Source organism: Tachypleus tridentatus, chromosome 1, assembly GCF_004210375.1.
Source record: "Tachypleus tridentatus isolate NWPU-2018 chromosome 1, ASM421037v1, whole genome shotgun sequence".
Lineage (NCBI taxonomy): Eukaryota > Metazoa > Arthropoda > Merostomata > Xiphosura > Limulidae > Tachypleus > Tachypleus tridentatus.
In genome coordinates, this window is record NC_134825.1 from 97,397,636 (window position 1) to 97,419,491 (window position 21,856).

Sequence of the window (21,856 nt, forward strand, 5' to 3'; positions counted from 1 at the left end):
CTAATTCTGTGTTGTGGTTACAGGATCATTCAAATTGACTGAACCATATAAACTTTGAATCATATAAACTTTGAGATAATTTCTTGTTTGCATTTGTTTTAGAAATCTGAGGTGATAGATGGTTTTCTAAAACTTTATACAGGTTTTTTTGTTTTTTGCACATCCACCTATAATAAACAACCATGCAAAAAACCTACCTACAACCAGCTATAACAATAACTAGCTTGTATAGTATTAATAGCCAGTCTTTAAAGGGCATTCAACTGGAAGTATACTGGCCATAAATTTTGGAACACCAGCAAAATATCTATTCATCAAAATGGAAAAAAAATTTATATATATATGTATTAGTTTGTTAGGACCAAAAGCAAGCCAGAACATAAGTAAAAAAATTAAAAATGACGCACTAATTGAAAGGGTCCCAGAGCATTTTTCAGTTTTGTTTCAGCTTGTTTTTGGTTATACTACTATAATTAGCCAGAGGTTTGGATTTACTGTTTTTAACACAGTCCTTCCTTCAGATTTTGTTTTAATTTACTTAACTCTATCAGTATTAATATTCTCTAAAAATATATGAAAGTGAAAAAACTATCAAAAGGCTAAAAAATGTGTAAGCACTAGAAGTTAACTCAAAGTTTATTAAATTAAACTATTGAGGATGAGATTAAAAAATTCAATCCATAATTAAAAAAATGGGAAAAAAGATTCTACATTTGGTTATTAGCAAAAATACAGAAACATTAATAACTTAAAAAAAAGAAGATTCAAGACTACATAACTTTTTAACGTGCTCTTAGGAGTGAACCAAAACTGGATAAGAAAATGTGAGCATGTATAAATTAGATATACCAAAAACATATTTGAGTTAGTCATAAAAAAGAACCCTGTAGACAGTAAATATGATAGCATAAAAACAAAGGTGTAAATACAGTAAATTTGTCCAAAACAAACTTAAATCAATGCAAGAAATAATTGTAAACAAAATGCAGGCAATGCAATAATGCATGAAAATGTTCTTATCTTAGAAATCTAAACAACAATTGAAATTTGAACTAGAAAAACAGTTGGAGAAAATCTAAAACAACACATAAGAATGCCACATATTGACTTCAAAGAAACAATTTAAGATAAACACAAGAAGAACACTGACAATGAAACCACAAAGATGTTTCAAGGCAGGAGTGACAAAATGTGATTTGCTGTAATACCAAATGATAATCAGAACTTAAGTAACTTCATCTATGAAATATATGGAATTAAAGGGTGTTTATTTAAAAACATCTAGTTCTAGAAATGATTTAAAAAACAAATCTAACAAAACATGTTTCACATGTCAAGGTAAAAACTTGTGAGCAAATAGATGGTCTGAAGATAGATAGATATCTGTTTCCTGGATTATGTAAGCTGTTTATTATTAACAAAATGGAAATTCAGGTCATTAACACAACTCTACACCCTCTAACATGCTGTTTTAAACATTTCAATGATGTATTGTCTGGTTGTGAAGACAATCAACATTGACACTAATGTTAAATTCACTTATAAAGATGGAAATCAAGCTTTAAATTACAGGAACATAACAGAAAGAAACACCATTGGTATTAACAAACAGATTTGGTAATAATAATTGTATAATGTGGGATTCAGTTCAATCAAGTGAACAGGAAATTGGCATATCATGCATTTACAGTACAGCATTTAAAATATGCAGTAGCAGTAATTTGCAACATGAACTATAATCAATATCCCATATGTTTATTAACAGTAAACTTTTTATTCAGAAACTCTCTACTAAAATCAAAGATCATCTAAGGAATGTTTATTCTGACAACTTCAACAATGGAAGCATTTACAGATTTCAATACGATTTATGTAACAACCCTCGTGTAGATGAAATGGGAAGCAACATAACTATTATGATTAAAGAACACAACAATGCTCCATCACACATTTATGAACATAAAATGAACATAACAGTAGCAGCTTCAACATATTTTGTGAGAAATTTAAGATAAGAAGAAATTAATTATTCGTGAATTAAAATCTAACATATCAAAATACATTACCTCTATGTTTTCTAAATTGGAACAAAATAGTTGTGTAATATTTCATACCATAGATGGCAGTTTACCTGATTATGAACAATGTAGTGGTCAGAATGTTGTTGTACAAATAAATAATCCATTCAAAAGATTTATCTCTGATTTTTGTTTAACTATTTTGCTATTGATGTGGTGGATTACAATTACCACATGATTCCAAAGTGACTATAGGAGTTTCTATACAATTACTTTTAATGTGTGTTGTATATGTTCACAAAATTTTACAAACCTTTTAGCAAGTACTACAAATATTTTGTAGACAGAAAAATTGAATTTTTGATTCAGTATTTTCCTAAATACCTTGTGAATATATGGAGTCAGGGTCGACTGTTTTAATTAAAAATATTTTTCTTTATTTAAAAGTTTCAGATTTCATTTACATATCTCTGAAACCACCTAAATAAATATCAGATTTATTTTCTTTACTTTAATTTCATACAGGATTGTTCAAATTGACTGACCCCATAGCCATCATAAAACTTTAAAGGTTTAAAAATGTGAAGTGAGTAGTACTGTTCTGTCATCTTTAGTATTGACTACAAAGTTTCTTCTTCTAACCTTTTCATATTTTTTCCTTATGTTTAATTTACTATTAACAACTGAACTAGACACCTGCCAATCATAAAGATATGAATCACTGCTCCTGTCATTGAGCTATTTAAGTGACACAATAAATACAACAGGGCAGCAAGTAAGTTTATGTGCTGCACATAACATACATAGTTTTACCACAAAATTTATTATAATTTGAGCTCTGAGTACACAGTAGGAGAGGATTTATCAGCTCATTTATAGTAAAGAGACTGCAGTGAGAGTTGTGTAAAGTAATAAAAAGTGTGTGAAAATGTTTGTTTGTTAGGTCGTTTTGAATGTGATATTTCTTTCAGTTGTAAATGCAAGCTAAAGAGAAATAGGAGTCACAAGCAGACAAAAGGTTTTAAAAGAATGTAGTAGTAGGTGAGGATACTCTGATAGGTTTACAAAATATAATAGTTCAGCAAATTGGAAAGATGAACAGTTCTTTTTTTATATTTTCTAGGTTGATAGCTGAAGTTGGAGTTTCTAATTTGTTAACCATTAGAGACTGTGTGATAGGCATTATAAAATATAAACTGAGTGAGAAGACATGCTATTTGACACACTGAAAACATATTTGGCAATTTTTAATGTTTTCTTTCAATTAGAAAACTAAAAAGTATATAATATTAAAATTTGAATTATGAACTATATTGTGTTTCCAATTTTATTGACATGTGATGATAATGAATTTTAAATTTTTAAAATAACTCTTAAATATCATAGCATTCACCCATTAGTCTTTCCATTGAGAGAGGGTTAAAATATGCAGTGGATTTTGTCTGCTTAAAACAAATGGTTGAATATTTTTTTTAATCCTGAGAAGACTAATAGAACCAACCAAATTCAGTTCTGGTTTATGCACCAAAATTACTAGAGATTCTTGAACCGTTAAAGATTTAGAACAAATGAATCACATTTATTTTGAGCATGGCTGAATACACAAGTTGTAATTATAGAAAGATGTATGTTAAGAAATTTTTTTGAGATGCCAATCCATATAACAGATGCAATCTTCAGAGTATGAAGGACATTAATCAACTAAGGAGATTTTTTTTGTTTTTGATCCATTTCTCTAAATAGGAAAAAAATTTGAATATGAAGAAATGTTATAAAAACATAACTGAAGTGCATTTAAAGATAAGCAATACTGAATATTTTAAAAATATGAAGTGTAGGGAAGTTTGAAAAGTGACAGAAATCTTATAGCATGTGAAACACCTTTTTGACATTGTCCACAAAATTAAAAGGGAAAATACGTTTTTGCAACATTTGTTTATCTGAGTTAATAAAATAATAACAAAATTATAACATATTTCAAGTGTTCTTTGTGATTGCAAAAGCCTTTAATTTGTTTTTATAACAATTTATATCTGACTTAGAGCAAACTTTATTAATTTTCTCAGTGGACAAGGTCTTCATTAAATTTGAAAATCTGAAAAAGCATAAGTGGCTTACTAGGATGGGTAGGGCACCATCTGCTAAGCAATTTGTTGGAATTGAAAGAGTTGGAAGAAGTGTTACACAATGCTAAAGTCAAGGTATGGGTAATGACCATTGGTCATGCCAAGTTTAACACACTAAGCAGCTTGACAACACTGTTTATTGTCCCTCCATCATCCTTTTTCAAATTACTCGTTAAGTTTAAAGTCTGGAACCACCTTGAAACTACCCAGTTAATTAATGGATGATGTTGATTACTTGGAAAGTCACCTCTGTCAGTGATAAAGCTTTGACTTTTTTTTTTATGACTCTCTTTGTCTTGGATATTCCATTTTGATGGAATACTGGTACACTAGTAATCAAAGCATTTTGTGACATTGCATTTACAGGTCAGCTTTAAAAGTGACATGTCTGCTGATGTTTGTTCAAGGTTTAAAATGACTGTTACAAATGTTTTTCAAGAAAATCAGTGTGTCTTTGTGAAATTTAATTAGAAAAACTGACGAGTAAAAACCAATTTTCAAGAAAATACTATTGTCACTAACCTTACAGAAGTCACTGTATCTTCATAAGTACTTTTTTCTCTCGTGAATGTTCTCCACTGTTATCAAGATGAACTTCAGTTTTAACATTCAAGGGAGAAATCAACTGATAATGACTTCCAGGAAGTTAGACACAGTACTATTAGGGCTAAACGTAATGTATTTAATTGTAATGAGCATATTCTATTAAGCAACAAATTTCATCCCTTGGCTTGCACAGAGAAATAATTACTGGAGGGAAGGATGTGAATGATAAACTTAAGGAGATTATAGTCTTTGATGAAGCATATTTGTAAGATACTCTTAAGTAAATACAGAGAAAAGAATTCAATTATGCTCCTCATGGGCACAGGTGGAGGAAATAACTGAAAGAGCAACAGAAATAATGAAAGGGGCTAGCAATGGTACAGTTTTTATTTTGCTAATGATGTAAGGAAAGGTAGGTCAAAGGAGCTAATTAATAAGTTCAAGGGGTTGATAAAAGCATATGAAGAAGAGCCATAAGTTATTTGTGTCAGAGATGTTGCTGAGAATTAAATGTGGGGCTGAAATAAGTCAATCGCTATGGCTGAATGATATACTCGAGTTAATATGTAAGGATGAACAGATTGGCTGGTTGGACTTATGGGATCAGTTTAATAGGAGAAGGGAGTGTTTTTGGAATGGATGGTTGACATTTAAATTGGATAGGGGCTGGCTTGTTTACAAAAGCTATTCACTCAGCTGTAAGGATAAGTTAAATGCAAAAGATAATAATAATATATAGCAAAAATTAGTGTAGTAAATGTGGACTGAAGTAGTTCTAAGGGTAGGCTTAATTGACACTATTGTAATGCCATAAGAAATAAATTGATGACTTTAGAGAGCGATCAAAAGTAGAGGACTTGGATGTAATGAGAACAACTGAAACATGGTTAATTGTAGATAATTGTCTTTGAAATATAGGATTATAGATTACTTAATAGGAATAGAGTACTAAAGAGAGGGGGATTGGCTTTATATGTAAAATGTGAGTTACATACTATTATTGTTGAAGATATTAAACAAGGAGATTACATCTATTTGAGTTTTTGTTAGCAGATATAAAGTGAAAAAAATTTTTGTGGGAATTAGTTAGACTACCAGATGATACAGGTGAAATCAATGGGAAACTTTACATATGTTAATGAAGTCATAATTATGGGTTATTTTAATTTATGTATGTATGTGTGTGTGTATATATATATATATAGAGAGAGAGAGAGAGAGCAGTGGTTCTTAACCTTTTGGAGGTACTGAACCCCAGAAGTTTCGTACTTGCATTCACTGAGCCCTTTGTAATTGGAAAAATAAAATATGATTTTTTCAAATTCAAAACATCAGTAGATATTTTATTAGTGCACAAATTGAACTACACATCAGTTGCACACGATATCACTGTGTTCAAAAAACAAAACATAAATTTCACACAAAAACAAAAACATAACTCAATGAATATTTACTGCAAATCAATGTGACTTTTGCTGTTGCCTTTCAGAGACCAGTTCAGAAATGCGCAGCTTCACCTTGGCAAGTGCCACTCTCATATCATTTTTGCAACCAAGTCTGTTCCTTTTCTTCATTTTTATGTTTACCATCTAAGTGTATGGCAATTGCTTGCTTCAGTTCCCTGGGTACAGAAATGTCTCTGATTGCAAACATATATTCGATCTTACTTACACAGTCGTCCAGCAGGGGAAAGCTCGCGAAGTTATCATTCTCTGTTCATTGTTTCCATAACGGTAGCTTTTTTTGAAAAGCCTTCAGGTTTTCTTCTGCTTTGATGATGTTGACTCCACTGTCCTGCATCTGTTGATTGAGAGCATTGAAGATATCGACCATGTACGCCAAAATGAGAGTAAACTCAGATTTTTTGAAGCAATCTGCATGACAATGTTGGTGCTCTCACGAAAACAGGGCTAATTCCATACACATGGCAAAAACACGATTCAGCACCTTTCCCCAAGATAACCACCGAACGTTAGAATGGTACAGAAGTACCTCGAATTCAGAGCCCATTTCATTTCTTTGAAGATGCGGTGCTTTAGGGCACTATTTTGCACAAAGTTCACACATTCCACTACAATTTTTAATACTTCTGCCAGTTTTGAAGGCAAGGTTTTTTGTTGCCAGTGCATGCCTGTGCAGAACACAGTGCATTACAATGATGTGTGGTGCATCGGCTTTCACCAGCGCACCAAAACCAGAGTTTTGTCCCAGCTTGATTGTAGCTCCATCCGAACAAACTGCAGAAACCATATCCCATGAAAGATCGTTGTCTCTGAAGAAGTCATCCACAAGTTTTTTCATGTTGGCTGCCTTAGTTGTTGTTGTAAGTGGCTTATAAAATAAAAACTTCTTTTATCTCATCATTCTTCACATAGCGCACGAATACAACAAGCTGGCTTAGATTTGAAATGTCGATGGTCTCGTCGAGTTGAAGGCTGAATTTTGCTGGGCTTGAAATCAGATCTGCAACTACTTGTGCCAAGATGTCATCATTCATGTCATCTATTCTGCTGCTGATGGTGTCATTTGAAAGAGGAAATTGGGTTAACTTATTTTCAGCAGCTTTTCCCAGCATGATATTTGCCATTTTCAATGCAGCTGGTTTTACAAGGGCTTCACCAATGGTGTGTGGTTTGCCCTGCTTTGCAATCAAGTATGCAACTTCATACAATGCTGTGAGGATTGGTTTGTTGATGGGTACAAAGCCAAGAACAGGCAAAGTAGCCTTTTCATCGAACCTGGCTCTCATTACCTTGAATTCAGCAAGCGTTGTGTTCTTGTATTTCCCATCTCCATGCAGCTTTAGGGAGTGTTCTCTTAGCTTTGCTGGTGCTAGACTTGAATTGCTCAACTTGGCATTGCAAATCATTCATTGAGGACTCTGACTCCCATCATGTTCCGTTATACATGTGAATCCATATTGTACGTATTCTTCCGACCACTTTCTGTTTTTTGCTCAAAATAGTATGAAGGGATTGAAAGATTAGGAAAAAATCACAAATGATGCACAGTTACTACAGTTACAAGTCGAATGCTAAGCGCACGAAGTTCCCTGCAGCACAGATATTAAGGCCAAGTGGAGCACGACATTATAAATCATACAAGTAGGGTGAATGGAACAGACACACACACACAGCGTGTGTGTCTTGACCTCTGCCAAACCCCTGAGACTGACTCACCGAACCCCTGGGGTTTGATTGAACCCAGGTTAAGAACCACTGATATAGAGAGAGAAATGCTGGTCAAACCATGAAGGAGAAAGGTTTTTGGAAACTGTTTAAGATGGTTTTATTCATTAATTGGTTAAGGAACCTAGTAAAAACAATATTTTATGTTTATTGTTAACTTCTAATATAGAAATGTTAGAGGAGGAATATCTGGGTGCAAATAATCATTGCTTTATCAGGTTCAATGTCTTGCTTCATATGGAGATCAGGAATAGTAAATTTTGAAAGGATGGAACAAGAATTATCTGTTGTGAATTGAACAGCTCAGTTATTTGGAGATATTGATTTAAATACGTTAAGGGTAAACAAAATGTTAGGATGGGAGTAAGACCTATGAGAAATGATAAAAGAAAGCTTCTATCTGATGGTCATGAGATGACTCGGTTATTAAATTCAGTCTTTTCTCCAGTTTTCACTAATAAAGATTTAAACAATATTTCTCAGCTTGAATAGTTGATACATGGAAACAAGATCAAACAAGATAACATTAATTCTGAGCTTGTTAAGCAATAATTGGAAAGTTCAGAGATGATAAAAGCTTCTGTGCCAGATAATATTTTCCCCAGGGTTTTGAAGGAGGTTATGAGATGGATATGTGAGCCACTTGCTAATTTTTTTTTTTTTTTTGTAAAGCCTTGAATAGTGGACAAGGTGCTAGAAGATTGGAAATAAAAAAAATGTCACTCTTCTTTTTAAAGGAGATAAAACATATTGTTCCAATAACTGCAGGCCTGTTAGTATTAATTACATCAGTTGTGGGGAAAGGTTTGGAAAGTCTGATAAAAGATATTTTGCAAAGTCATTTGACATTTTATTGGGTAATTGCATGATTTCACTGAACAAAAAAATCTTTTGACATTTTTTGAAAATATTACTGTTTGTCTGGGGTAAGGGCTTATATTTTACTTATCTGGATTTTCAGAAAGTATTTGACAAGGTATTATGTAAAAGACTTGTTAAAAAAACATCTCTATAGGTGTGGGGGGGATACGTTAGCTAATAGAATTCTCTCAAACTGGATTAATATCAGATGTATGAGATACATCAGGGCTCAGTTTTAAGAACTTTGTCTTTTTGGTTTACATCAGTAACATGTCAAGGAATGGAAAACAACTTTACTAAATTTACTGATGGTATTAAGGTCTTGGGTGTTGCTGGATTTGAGGAGGAGGATGTTGCTTTAGAAAAATATTTAGATCATTTAGTGAGTTGGCCAAATAAATGGCAGATATGTTTCATTATAATACATGTGAGTTATCATAATTTGAATTATAAGTGGAATTTGGATGAAAATAACCTTAACAGTGTTATGGAAAAAGGAATCTTTGTGTAATGGTTTTTCAATCTCCTAAGCCATTCAAGCAGTGTGCTGTTGATAATTGTAGGACAAATAGGTTATTATGTGTTATCTACAGAAGTGTTGAATACAACTCTAAAGAGGTCATAATTTCATTACATAATTCACTGGTTAGATTACATTTTGGGTTTTGTTTTCTCTTTAAAAAAGAGCAGTTATTGTTATCTGTCTGAGGTATTTAAGATTGTTATATTTGGAATCCATCTTTAACTAAGAAAGTTTTATTTTTCTTAACAAGGTGGTTAGAGTTTGGAATGGATTGCCTTTGAATGTTGTAGAGGCAGTAAATTTAATCGAGTTTAAGACAAAGCTTGGTAGCTATAAATGATAAGGGCTGGCTTTGAGGTTTCTTTGTTTTTCTAATAGTTTTAGTTTAGTGCAGATGATGGAACAGTCTGAATGGATCAGTAAATCCCTTCTTGTCTTTAAACATGGTTATGCTATTTGTCATAAAATAAACTATATTTTGTGAAATTTACAGGAAAAGCAGCAAATTTCCAGATTTAAATGGTTGAAAGTAGTGTAGCAAATGTGCTCAGATCCAGCTAAAGATCAAAATATAGAACTCTTAAACTTAAGAACTGACTGATATCTGTAAACAAATAATTGATAATTTTAATTGAACAGCTGTATCTGGAAATGCTTGCTAATGATAACTAACTGAACAGCCAAAGTAATGTTGAATACTACAGTGAAATAAACTGTGCTAACCAAAAGTTAGTCTTGCTATTAATGTTTTATGGTGTGTTTTTTTTTGCTATGTGAATACACTGAATTATAGACATTGTTTAGTTTTATTATAAGTTTTTTCTTTTGTGTTTTTTAGAGCTTTGATGAAAAAATATTGCAGACATCTTCTGGTAAAATAACAGAAAAACGAAAGAAAGATATGTTTAGGAAATTAGTGTTGGATATAATTGGTGTAAGTAATGCCTTTTCTGATTTTTGAAATATATTCTTATGTTGTGTCTCCATTATTTAAAAACTAACAGCCAAAGAAAAAAAATTAATATATGTACTGTTTGTCAGAAAATGATTCTTATGTTTCCTATAGGTTTGCTGAAGTTTCCAAATGCATAAGTGATTGGTCACATGTATAGAAGTGCAAGTTGTACCAGTCTTGTACTTTTACTATGTGTTCTGTAAAGCTTTAGTACAATCAAATATCAGGTAACAAACAATAATTTTAGAAATGTATAAAATATTCCTGTAAGAATCTTTTCCACCCCACTCTGAATTAAATATCTAATGGTGTCGCTGCTCTTGGTGAGAAAGAAAAGTTTGCTTCATTTGTGTGAGAAATGCTATGCAAACATTTCAGAAGTGATGTAATTTTGAAAGGATTGGCATTGATTTGGGAAAAGATATTTATAGATATAATGATAATATTTAAAAAATTGGTTAAAAATTGCTTTCTGTAATTATAAAGGCCTAAACTCTTGTTATTATTATAAAGATAACACAGATAGTTTCACATTAGATTTGATCACATTTGTTTATATCCATTACTACATACAAACACTATTTAACTATTTATGTCACTAATGTTTCTGTTATTGTAAATTGTTTTTTAGTACAAATGAGTTCAGTATATCTATGTACTGTTAATATAAATTTAAATATTTTATTGTATTAATTTGAAAATACATAGAATTTGTTGTTGAGATAATTCTTTCTTATTGTGGAGAATTATGGGGAAACAATTTCAAAGAAACAAAAGTTGAGTTATAACTAATATGTTAATGTTTTTAATTCTAGACAAATATTGGGCAACAGTTTAAGAAAGAAGTTCATATAAAGAATTTACCACCTTTGTTCTGTTGGCCTCGTAAAAAAAACCTTCACTTAGAAGACTTGGAAGAAAAGAACATGGGATTATGTGAATTATTTCAACCTGACCAGCAGAGGAAGAATGCATCCTTAACATCTTAGTCGTAACCATTGTTGCAGATCTTCTGGAATTTTACAACTCAACATTTGTATTTCAGCTATTTGAACTTGTGTAAAATGTCATCATTTCAATCATCTTTTGTCTTGTAAAACCACAAAAGTCCTCATGCTTGCTAACAAGGCTTATTCACAGTTGCAAACTGTAACTAGTATAGATTTATATTACTAGTATTAGTAAAGTAATGGCTTTCAACTATAAAACATGAATTGTTCTGCACATGTAGTTATGTAATTCTGCATCAAATTTCAAAATTTTGAAGAATTTTTTAAGGATATTTTATCCTTCTAAATATTTGTCACCAGTAAATCCATCTTTTTCACCAGATCTGTAAAAATTAAAACTCTTATATTAAACTATCTTTTATGTACACATCAGTTTTTACCAGCAATTTTGTAATGAAGCATTAATTTAAAATAAGTTATTAAAACAGTTAAGCTTTTTATTAGTTTGCAAAAGCTGGCTTCCTTTGTAACATACTTTTTCGATGTTATTACCAAATGTTATGTTTGCTAATTTAACATGAAAGATGTATATTTTCAGAATTTTTCATTTGTGAAGCACATACAGAAATATTCTTTTATTTAATAATAATGTTAGAACATCTTCTGTTAAACAACAAAGAATTCAAAAATGATTTTATTCTACCTTTTTTACATTTCTGATGAAAATTTGATCAAAATTTATTGAAAACAATATACAATTAGTCATTCTTAGTATTCCTACTACTAAAGTGTATTTAAGTTTATATAATTGGCTTATAATGAAAATAGCTGCTTAATTATGAAAATGATTTATATCTTAAGAAAATTTTGTTCTTTTGGAAATGATCAAATATGCAGGGATCCAGGTTTCCTACAAATCCTGAATATTTTTTTAAAGTGATTTGTTAATTAAAATTAAAACTGAATGCTTACCATTTCCACAATCAATGAATGTTTAGAAATAAGTTATTTCTTCAAAGATTTTCAATACCAGTTCAGAATTTTTAAACATGAGACTTAATAAATCTTTGGTTTTAAAATTTGCAACTGGTACAAAGCCAGTCAGTTTTTCTGTATTATTTCATGACATTCTGACACATTCTGTGTTTATTTTCGAAATGCAGTGTTTGACAATAGCAAAATACTGAATTTGTCTATTCACATTTATCACCTTCTATGTTTCTTAACTTTTACTTATTTGTAAGTTGTATTTGCTAAATAAATAGACTTGTGAATTCTAGTTTTGTAAAGTACGTTGTCAAATTTTTGTTGAGTTTATTTTTGGATATAAATTACAGTTGTTGAACACAAAATTCTTTATTTGTAAGCTGTTTAGATGTTTCAGAAAATACTGTGTAACAAGTATACACTTAAAAGATTTGTTTACAAATTCTTAATTTAGTGGATATGGAATCCATATGAATTATTAATTTGTTTTAATTTGAGTACACGAGTTTTTGAATGATGAAACAAAAGAAAAATAAATGTAACGTGCGTTTTAAACTTTATCAGTTTATATATTCAGTGCTATTAGCATTTACCATTAAATTTTTTTTTGTAACAGAATTTTAAATTAAAAATACCAGAACCAGATGACACATGGGTAGCAATGAAAAATGCATGTCATAACCTTTTTCTAAGTTACCATCCAATGTGATGGTATGTATTTGATGTCAGAGTTATCAACCATTCATTTTAGCATACATTATTGATTTAGTGATGGTTTGTGGTAGAGTTACAATATACAGAGATACTGAAAAAGCTGTATCTTTTAAATTTGAGGTTCTAGAGGTTATTTAGATACAGTATGCAAATTGAACTATAAACAAAAGTATTTTTAATTATTTATATGAACACAAGTTTTCTCTCTTAGCTTGGCAGATCCTGAGTTTAAACCAACAACTGTAAAAATCCAAAGTTTTCATGTTATACTTAGTTCCTGGAGGGATCCAAGGGATTATGGGAAAAACAAAAAGTTGATAACCAGTGATAGAAATTTTGATGTCTTAAATTTGATGGTAGTTGTATTTTCTAGTATAAATAACCTAAGGTTTCCAAAACCATCCTTATAAAAGTAGTGTTGTTTTGATTACACTATGTAATACATTTTGTTCCTGGATAATATGTGTTATTTCTTAATTGCTTATGTTGTAAAAGTACAGGAAATAGCCATTATTCCCTTCAAACTTTGCTTTTGTGACCTGGATAATGAAAGTTAGAAATTAACCTATTTTCTATGTAAAAACGGGCAAATTTGCACATTTTCATTTACATAAGGTCTGAATAAAACAACATGTGAATCAAGATTTACGTGTATTTATACTAAAGTTATACAAAAAATGTTTAGAAGTGAGTAGTTTTTTGAGATTTGTGATTGTAATGTAAATCACTTTCATGTATCAGCCACCATATACATTCTTCCATCATGTTTTCATTATACACTCCTTGATAGCGGTGTTCAAAGTCCAGTATATCTTGTTGGAAGTGCTCGCCTTGCTTCCATGTTCTCCTTGAATTTATCAAGATAAGCATCAAGGATATGGACTTTCAGGGACGTCCTGCAGCCCATTTTGTCATAGCTATTCACCAGAGCTTCAACCAGTTCCACATAATTTTGAGCCTTGTGATTGCCCAAGAAGCCCCAAAACACTGAGACAAAGCTGCCCCAAGCTTTTTTCTTTCCTACTGAGCTTCTTAGGGAATTCTGTGGACTCCAGGATTTTTTTTATTTGTGGTACAACGAAGACACCAGCTTTGACCTTTACCTCCGACAGCTTGGGGAAGAAGTCTCGAAGGTACTTGAAGGCTGCAGACTCCTTATCAAGAGCTGTGACAAATTGTTTCATAAGACCTAATTTTATGTACAATGGTGGGAACAACACCTTCTGGAGGTCTACTAGTGGCTCACACTTGACGTTGGGCCTCCCCACAGAGAACTCAGTCGGTTGTGGACAGTGCTTACCATTAGGATTTAAAATTCTATACCTACGACGAAGGTCCCCTGATTGAAACGACTTCTCTTTAATATCTTATTGAGTTTTTAGCTTTAATGTTGTTGCTGGATGTGTAGTATATTACAGTATATCAAATATTTTAGAGTAATAATCAAACTATCTACTACAACCATGACAAATACCATTTAATACTTTTGGGAAATGAACTGATTGAATATTTTAGGTAGCGCTTGACAAGTATGTAATGGGTACAGCCTAGTGGTTAGCCCTTCGGACTACGAATCAAAACTTTGAGGTCGAAAGCGTGATACTGCTGAATACACTCTCAGTTGGGGGCACGTTACAAAAGTTATAATGAATTATGTTATTCACTGCAAAGAGCCCACTAAAGCTCTTGTGGCAGAAATTGCCCTGCCCAACTGCTGTTTCTTTGACTTCTTGTTGACAATTAGAGATATTTCTACGTCAATGTCTACGACTTGGCAGTCTACACCACGTGCACATTAAGTGTCCTCAAGATAGAAAATTCCAATAAAAACACGTTTTTAGTATTTTACTACTTTATTATTCTATGGTAATTACGTAATTTGGTGTTTTTTGTGTGTGTTTTCCTGATAACAAAGCCACATCAGGCTATCTGCTGAGCCCCCCGAGGAAAATCGAACCCCTGATTTTAGCGTTGTAAATTCGTAGACTTACCGCTGTTCTAGTGAGGGGCACATTATTTGGAACTATTAACACGAAAAACGCTGTATAGATGTTTTATATCTTTCTACTTATAAAATAATTTAGTTACCAATTTTATATAAAAGACAAAGATTGCTCGAAAATGTTTTGATATCACGTTTTTTATTAAAACAGTGCCGCTTCATAATACACACTCGAAACGACTTTTGTAATTTTCATCTTTTTGCGAATTAATCCAATGACTGCGGCTGCACTAAACGTGCGCAGAACTTTTCTGACACTCGGAGACTCCATAGTCAATGGCTTAATCCAGAATACGCTTTTATATAAAATCGAAAACTTTTTTTCACTCAATTAGTAATTTGCAAAATGAAATAATCCACGCCTGAGATGTCTTGCGTTTTATTAATAATATTAAAGCATTTTAAGCCAAATGTCTTTAACATGCATACAGAAAGATAATTATTTAACACAATGATACTTTAGCCTGGAATGTTGAATTTTCCAAAAATAAATTATTAAAATTTGAAATCATGTTCACATAAAATTAAGAAATATAATCACAGTTGTTTGATAATGAAAAGCAATTAGAGAGAAACTATTTTAGGCTTGTGAAACTGTGATATTTAGAGAAATCTTTAACGGATTATTGTAATAATAAAGTCGTGTTTGTCATATCCTGATTTAAATAAGCTAAGATACATTATTTTAAGTAACTCTTTTAGAATGTTTTGAAGAATAAAATTAAGAAGGTTCCACTAACTTCAACACATCTGTATTATCAAGAGGGTCAACAGCAAGCTGTAGCTGCTGCTATTTTATCTTTCATAAATTAAGTAGCTCAAGTATGGTCTTGCTGTTGATTTGTGGGGTTGAAGTAGACACCTTATATCGAAACGTTTGGTGGTTAGCCCATCCCTCTCAAGTCTCAGTGATATTTATTATATGTCTGTAAAGGTGTGACGGCCTCCAATGCCAGCTATACAAGATTCAGGAATAGGTAGGTACATGGGTGTTATTTTGTCTAGGGAATTAGAGTAGTTCCATGTACACAGGTAATGTTCTATATTTTACTGTAGACAGATCGAGTGTGATGTTGTAATATAATGAGGTGATAAATCCAACACCTGAAATGCATTGTTTCCTATTGAGAAATCTGGTAACATTAAGTTGAATAGTGATATGTCCGAGAATGAATGTTTTACAATTATGAAATGCTGATTAACCAGCTATTCACTCGAGGAGTTGTCAGAACAGTATAGAAAGTGGAGACAACTGAGTAGCAGTATCACTAGTGTTATTTCAATTACACCATTATCTAAGATCAAGTAAACAATTGACAACACATCTGGATTCACTAGTCGAGATTGAAAAAGACATCTGAATTTCACACAATGGCAGATTATCGGCGACTTCTTGGTTTGCATGTCTGTGGAACGAGATGTCTAATTGAGTAAAATAAACAACCAATCATCACATCTGATTACATAACTAGCATGCAGGATTTTTTTGGTGTGCTATAAACCGACCTAATATTAAGATAAAATGGATGTTTAGAGATGAGATACTACAATCTTTACAAAGTTAATGGTTATTTCTTTAGTGATTGTCATGAAAAAGGAGGGTACACGAACGTTCTGTTAAAATTTTAGACAGGTTATTGTGGTGACTCACTTGATGCCGTCTACCCCATAGGCAGATGAATGTCTGGAGGCACAGAGAAATGCCCAGTGGTTAAACAGTTTATATCTAGCATTCAGATACTAACAAGTCTGAGACGTGTAACAGAAGAGCACGAATCTTGTGTGGCCAATCCTCGTCTTGCAGAAGTGTGAAGTGCAACCAGCATAGATTGAGAAGCATATCATCAATATACATAACTTATGGTATGTTATTCATTAGGCATAAATAGAGGAAGTTGTGTTGTGACAAGGTACGGTTCTTATCTTATGGTGCAATTAGTGGTCTCCAGATCTCTAAAAAAAGGAAACTCTTCAATTTTTGCATGATTGGAAGACTATGATATGATATGAAGGTGTTACATCCACTCGTGGTTATGTGCAACATCAGTTTTACTGATCCCATTCAAGTCAGTATGTTAAACATATGACGTGAGCTTTTCAAAGGTAAATCTGTCATAAACAGGGAAAAACCCAGCAGCTAATTATTGCTTTTCCTTTGCAGGAAAAAGCTCTGGATAGTGACTCGTATTTCAGGATAAATGAATGGAGTGACTGGTATGAGCTGATCATTGTCAATTACATTGCTAAATGAACCATTAATCATGTATTGACCAATTCCACAGCACATTCAGTTGTTGATGTGTTGGTATAATACTGGATAATCCAATTTGCTACCAATGAATAGATTCACATGAGTCTACAAGTCAATTTCAATATTAATTTATTCTTTGAGTTCTACAAAGTGTTAGTTGAGGAAAATCACATTATCACATCCGGTTTACCAAAATAAATAGCACAAACGATAAATAAAGTTTGGAAAATTCGTTAATCTCAGCGAAACCGAGTGGGACAAATATTTGTTGTACATCATAATGGCATATCATACTTCACAACACAATTGGTTATAAGTTGAACATGCTCATGTTTTGTCAGGAAATACTGCTCCCTTTAGATGTGGTTTATGATCTGTTCCTAAAGCATTTGTGGTATTTTCAGATAAAACAATTTTCTAACAGATATCAAACTGGTAAACCTACAAGTAACAGCAGATTAAAAAAATAAAAGGATTGTTCTGTAGTTACGAACTTTATTCAGTTTTAAGTTACATAAGAAATAAACAGGTTGGATAGATTTAAATAACAATGAAAACCACAATTATTTAAATACGACTCAAAAAACAGGGTGTGTACTTATTATTGACAAGTGGACAATCACCTTTATTGGGTCAGTAAATAATTTGCTAGCCTTCTGACTTTCAAGATGAATTTCTGCAGAACTAGTTAATATGAAAACTGAGTACAACTAAACAAAGAAAGTGCGCTTCGATTTCAAACATCCAGTTGATTTCTTTGTTCAGTGGATGGCGTCACCTTGACAATATTGGCCAGCTGTAAGTTTTATGTTGACATACGAGGGCTGTTCAAAAAATACGCGGACTGTTTGAATTGCGCGTCTCCAGTTGGTTCCAGGGGAATCCGCTTGGTGTCGCTAGGTTCGCACAGATCAGCTGATTACGACGCAATTTCCCGATTGCAGATATCTTCATTTGTGTATTAGCTACGCGGTTTTAAGTGAAGTGCGAGTTTTTCGTTTGGCGGATTTCAGAATGAATGACCTGAAGGAGCAACGACTCACTGTGATATTTTGTGTTAAACTTGGAAAATCTGCGACTGAAACTTTTGCTATGCTTAACACGGCTTACGGTGATGTTGCTATGAAGCGTACGGCAAGTTTCAAGTGGCATGAACGTTTTAAGGATGGTCGACAGTCCATTGAAGATGATGAGCGTCCTGGACGTCCTTCCACGTCAACTGACGACCCACACGTCGACAAAATCAACACCCTGGTGCGGGCAAATCGACGTCTGACTGTCAGGGAGCTTGCTGAAGAGTGTAGGATATCAGTTGGATCTTGTTACGAGATTTTGACCGAAAATTTGAAGATGCACCGCGTTGCTGCGAAATTCAGCCCTCAGAACTCATGCATTTTTTGGCCAAACACTCGATCACTGTTCTTCCCCCCCCCCTACTCACCTGACCTTGCTCCTTGCGATTTTTTTCTTGTTCCCCAAACTCAAAAGACCCTTGAAAGGAAGAAGATTTGAGACGATTCCCGAGATTAAGGCAAATACGACGAAGGAGCTGGAGGACATTAGAAAAGAAGCGTACCAGGACTGTTTCAACAAGTGGAAACACCGTTGGGATAAATGTGTGCGTTGGGGAGGAGAGTACTTTGAAAGGGTCCCAGACCTGTAACTTCTAAATAAAGTACATTTTGTTTTATGACGTCAGTTCGCGTATTTTTTGAACAGCCCTCGTATGGTCCAAACAACATAGGACTTGTGAAATATTTTTTGATTAACTATAAGCATATAGAAGTTCTTTAAGGTAATAAAATGAGATATTATTTTTCTTTTTTTTATTGATTCAGTAGTCTCTCTGTTGGGGCAACAGTAAGTCAACAAACTTACAATGTTAAACTCCGGAGTAAGTTTACCCACTGTGGACAAAGCAGATAATCCAAAGTGGCTCTGCTCTAAAATAAGCGATTAAACGAAATGCCAAAAAATTAATAATATTAATCCAGATTAGCTGAAAGCGCATTGGGTAATTATAAGTTTTGTATGACAACTTAATTCGAATTAAATTAGTACTGTATGATAATTTGTAGTTGTATCTGTATTTTGCACAACAGTTGTCTTGAATGTGTTTATTAATAAGGTGGCCTTAGCCTAAAGGTAAAATGGGCTAGTTTTGAAGGCTATTGTATTAAAAATCTGCAACAAGTAAAGATACCAGCCTGTAGACCCAAAGGATATTTTTGCTTGTTTAGAATTAAGCACAAAAGGTTTTCTCTGTTCTGCCCACCAGGGGTATCGAAACCCAGTGCTTAGCGGTGTTAGTTTGCAGACATACCGCTGTGCCACTGGGGAGCCACAACGAATAACAAAAATCTCAAAAACAGATTGAGAACAAGGTTTAAGCTTACTGTTCAATGTTTTTCATACTTTACCTCCCACCGCTAAAATAAAAATGATAATATTTGAACTAAATAAAGAAACTATTCCACAACTGGCTAGTCAGCACGAAAGACGTTAACACCATTTGCATGAGCAATGGGTTTAAACTCATCGTTTGTAATACGTGAATAGAAACCACGAATTGAAAAGTGAAGAATAATACCAGCGAGTATTATTAGTTGTTATTGTCTTCTTACCATAATGCTATATAATAAGCTATCTGTGGTGGGCAGAGCACAGAGAGCCCATTACATAGCTTTGTGCTTTATTACAGAGAAAAAAAAATTGAAAAAGGATATTTTTCGTCTGTGTATTTTAAAATCAAACTTATATAGTTTACAACCATAAAAGGTGAATAAAATATTGAGCAGTAGGTTAAACAAATTTATTGATACTGATGGACAAGAAGCTGTAAATTAATACGATGTCAGGTGGCATCAGAAATTTTTATACCACCCAACAAAGCAGAGTAAGTGTTCATTGTACAAACAGATGGCTGAAGAAAGACATCAATAACGTCAAGGATTTCACAGTCAATATTGAAACAGAACTCTTAGAAAAAGATTGAACATTTTTCGTTCTTGAAACCAACAAAATCTTCCTGTCATTTAACGAGAACCAAAACTTTTCATTGTACACTGTAGGTTATTGTTCAATGACATCCCGCTATTTAAAATTTTATACCTCGCACTTTTCCTTTTGAGCATAATAAATCATATGTGGTTAAATTCCAGTGTACCCAAATTACAAAGTCACAAAGTCAATAATGTTTCCCAAATGTTTTTGAAAATCATTTCTGAAATTAGGTTCTACAGAACAATTATTAGTTGCACAAGTCATCAAAATTCAAGGTGTTAGAACTATGAATAAATAATATATCACAATAATACTTGAATTGAACCTGAGGAATTTCTACGATAATTGGAGTTGAAAGGCTTTTATAGAATAGCAATAATTTGGAAATTTTATTCAATATAAAAAATTAGTTCAAAGGATATAACTGAAAAATACAAAAGTTAGCCCTAAATCAAGCAAAATAAATTACAGTTGCAATGAAAGCTGGTGTTAAGAAACGGTTTTAAAGAAAAACAAATGGAAAAAAAATACTTCATTGAGTTTGTTTGTTTTATTTGTTTTGAATTTTCGCACAAAGCTACTCGAGGGCTATCTGCGCTAGCCGTCCATAATTTAGCAGTGTAAGATTATTGGGAAGGCAGCTAGCTAGTCATCACCACCCATCGCCAACTCTTGGGCTACTCTTTTACCAACGAATAGTGGGATTGACCGTAACATTATAACGCCCCCACGGCTGAGAGGGCGAGCATGTTTGGCGCGACGGGGATGCGAACCCGCAACCCTCAAATTACGAGTCGCACGCCTTAACACGCTTGGTCATGCCGGGCCTCTTAGTTTGTACACCTTACAAAAGTACTCAGGTTAAAAGGGATTTTAACATTTTGTATCAAGAATTCTTAAACCTACGTATTTTTCTGACATCATAAAATATAAATGTTATGTATGTATATATATGTATATTATTCATTGATAGAACATTTATTGATAAACTATGTGTACAAAATATACTATAAAAATACTGCAAATAACCTGAATGCCTTGCCAAAGTTAGACCCGTTGTCTGTGTCTTGGTAATATTATTTTGAATAGAAGGTGTAATATGAACTACTCCAAGTTTGAGAATTACATACATCTTTATTAAAAAAATTAAGACTTTAGAGCACAAAGTACTTTAAAAAGTATATAAATTATATTTAAGCATTAACTGAAATCTTCACATGCAGGACATAAATATGAAACTTAATGCTAAAAATGATTCACCTTAAGTTTGTGTGTTTGTGTTTTTTATAGCAAAGCCACATCGAGCTATCTGCTGAGCTCGCCGAAGAGAATCAAACCGCTGATTTTAGCGTTGTAAATCCGGAAACATACCGCTGTACTTGTGGGGGGGGGGGCTCTTAACGTCGTCCATAGTAAATAAAAATAAATTAATATATCAAGTGAGAGGAGCCATTTAAAATTCGTTATTTGGTTAGCCAAGCTGAAAAATATTTATTTACCAGTGTAGCTACAAGTTTGGACACAAATTTTGACTTCATTCCTTTAATTCGTACACTCATTCCTTTTTTGGTTGCACCTTTTTCTTTTTGTACTTGATTTTTTTTCCATTAGATATTATGAATTGTTGTCAATACACACCAACAAAGTACAGGAAGTAAAAAGGTGACACTGGATAGTAACCTACTTCGTTTTAGAATCGCAACCCTATTATTTAAAACATACCTTTACTTTA

At 32.8% G+C, this 21,856-nt stretch overlaps 1 protein-coding gene across 1 annotated transcript in view; it reads left to right on the forward strand.

Moving 5' to 3' along the window:
* Ranbp21 (exportin-5-like protein Ranbp21) overlaps positions 1 to 12,446 on the forward strand; it is a 130,092-nt gene extending 117,646 nt beyond the window's left edge. Inside the window, exons 34-35 of the mRNA XM_076468574.1 lie at positions 10,101 to 10,196; positions 11,033 to 12,446. Of these exons, the coding sequence (XP_076324689.1) occupies positions 10,101 to 10,196; positions 11,033 to 11,206 (270 nt within the window). The 3' untranslated portion in view covers positions 11,207 to 12,446. The remainder of the gene's footprint in view (positions 1 to 10,100; positions 10,197 to 11,032) is intronic.
* The last annotated feature ends 9,410 nt before the right edge of the window (positions 12,447 to 21,856 follow it).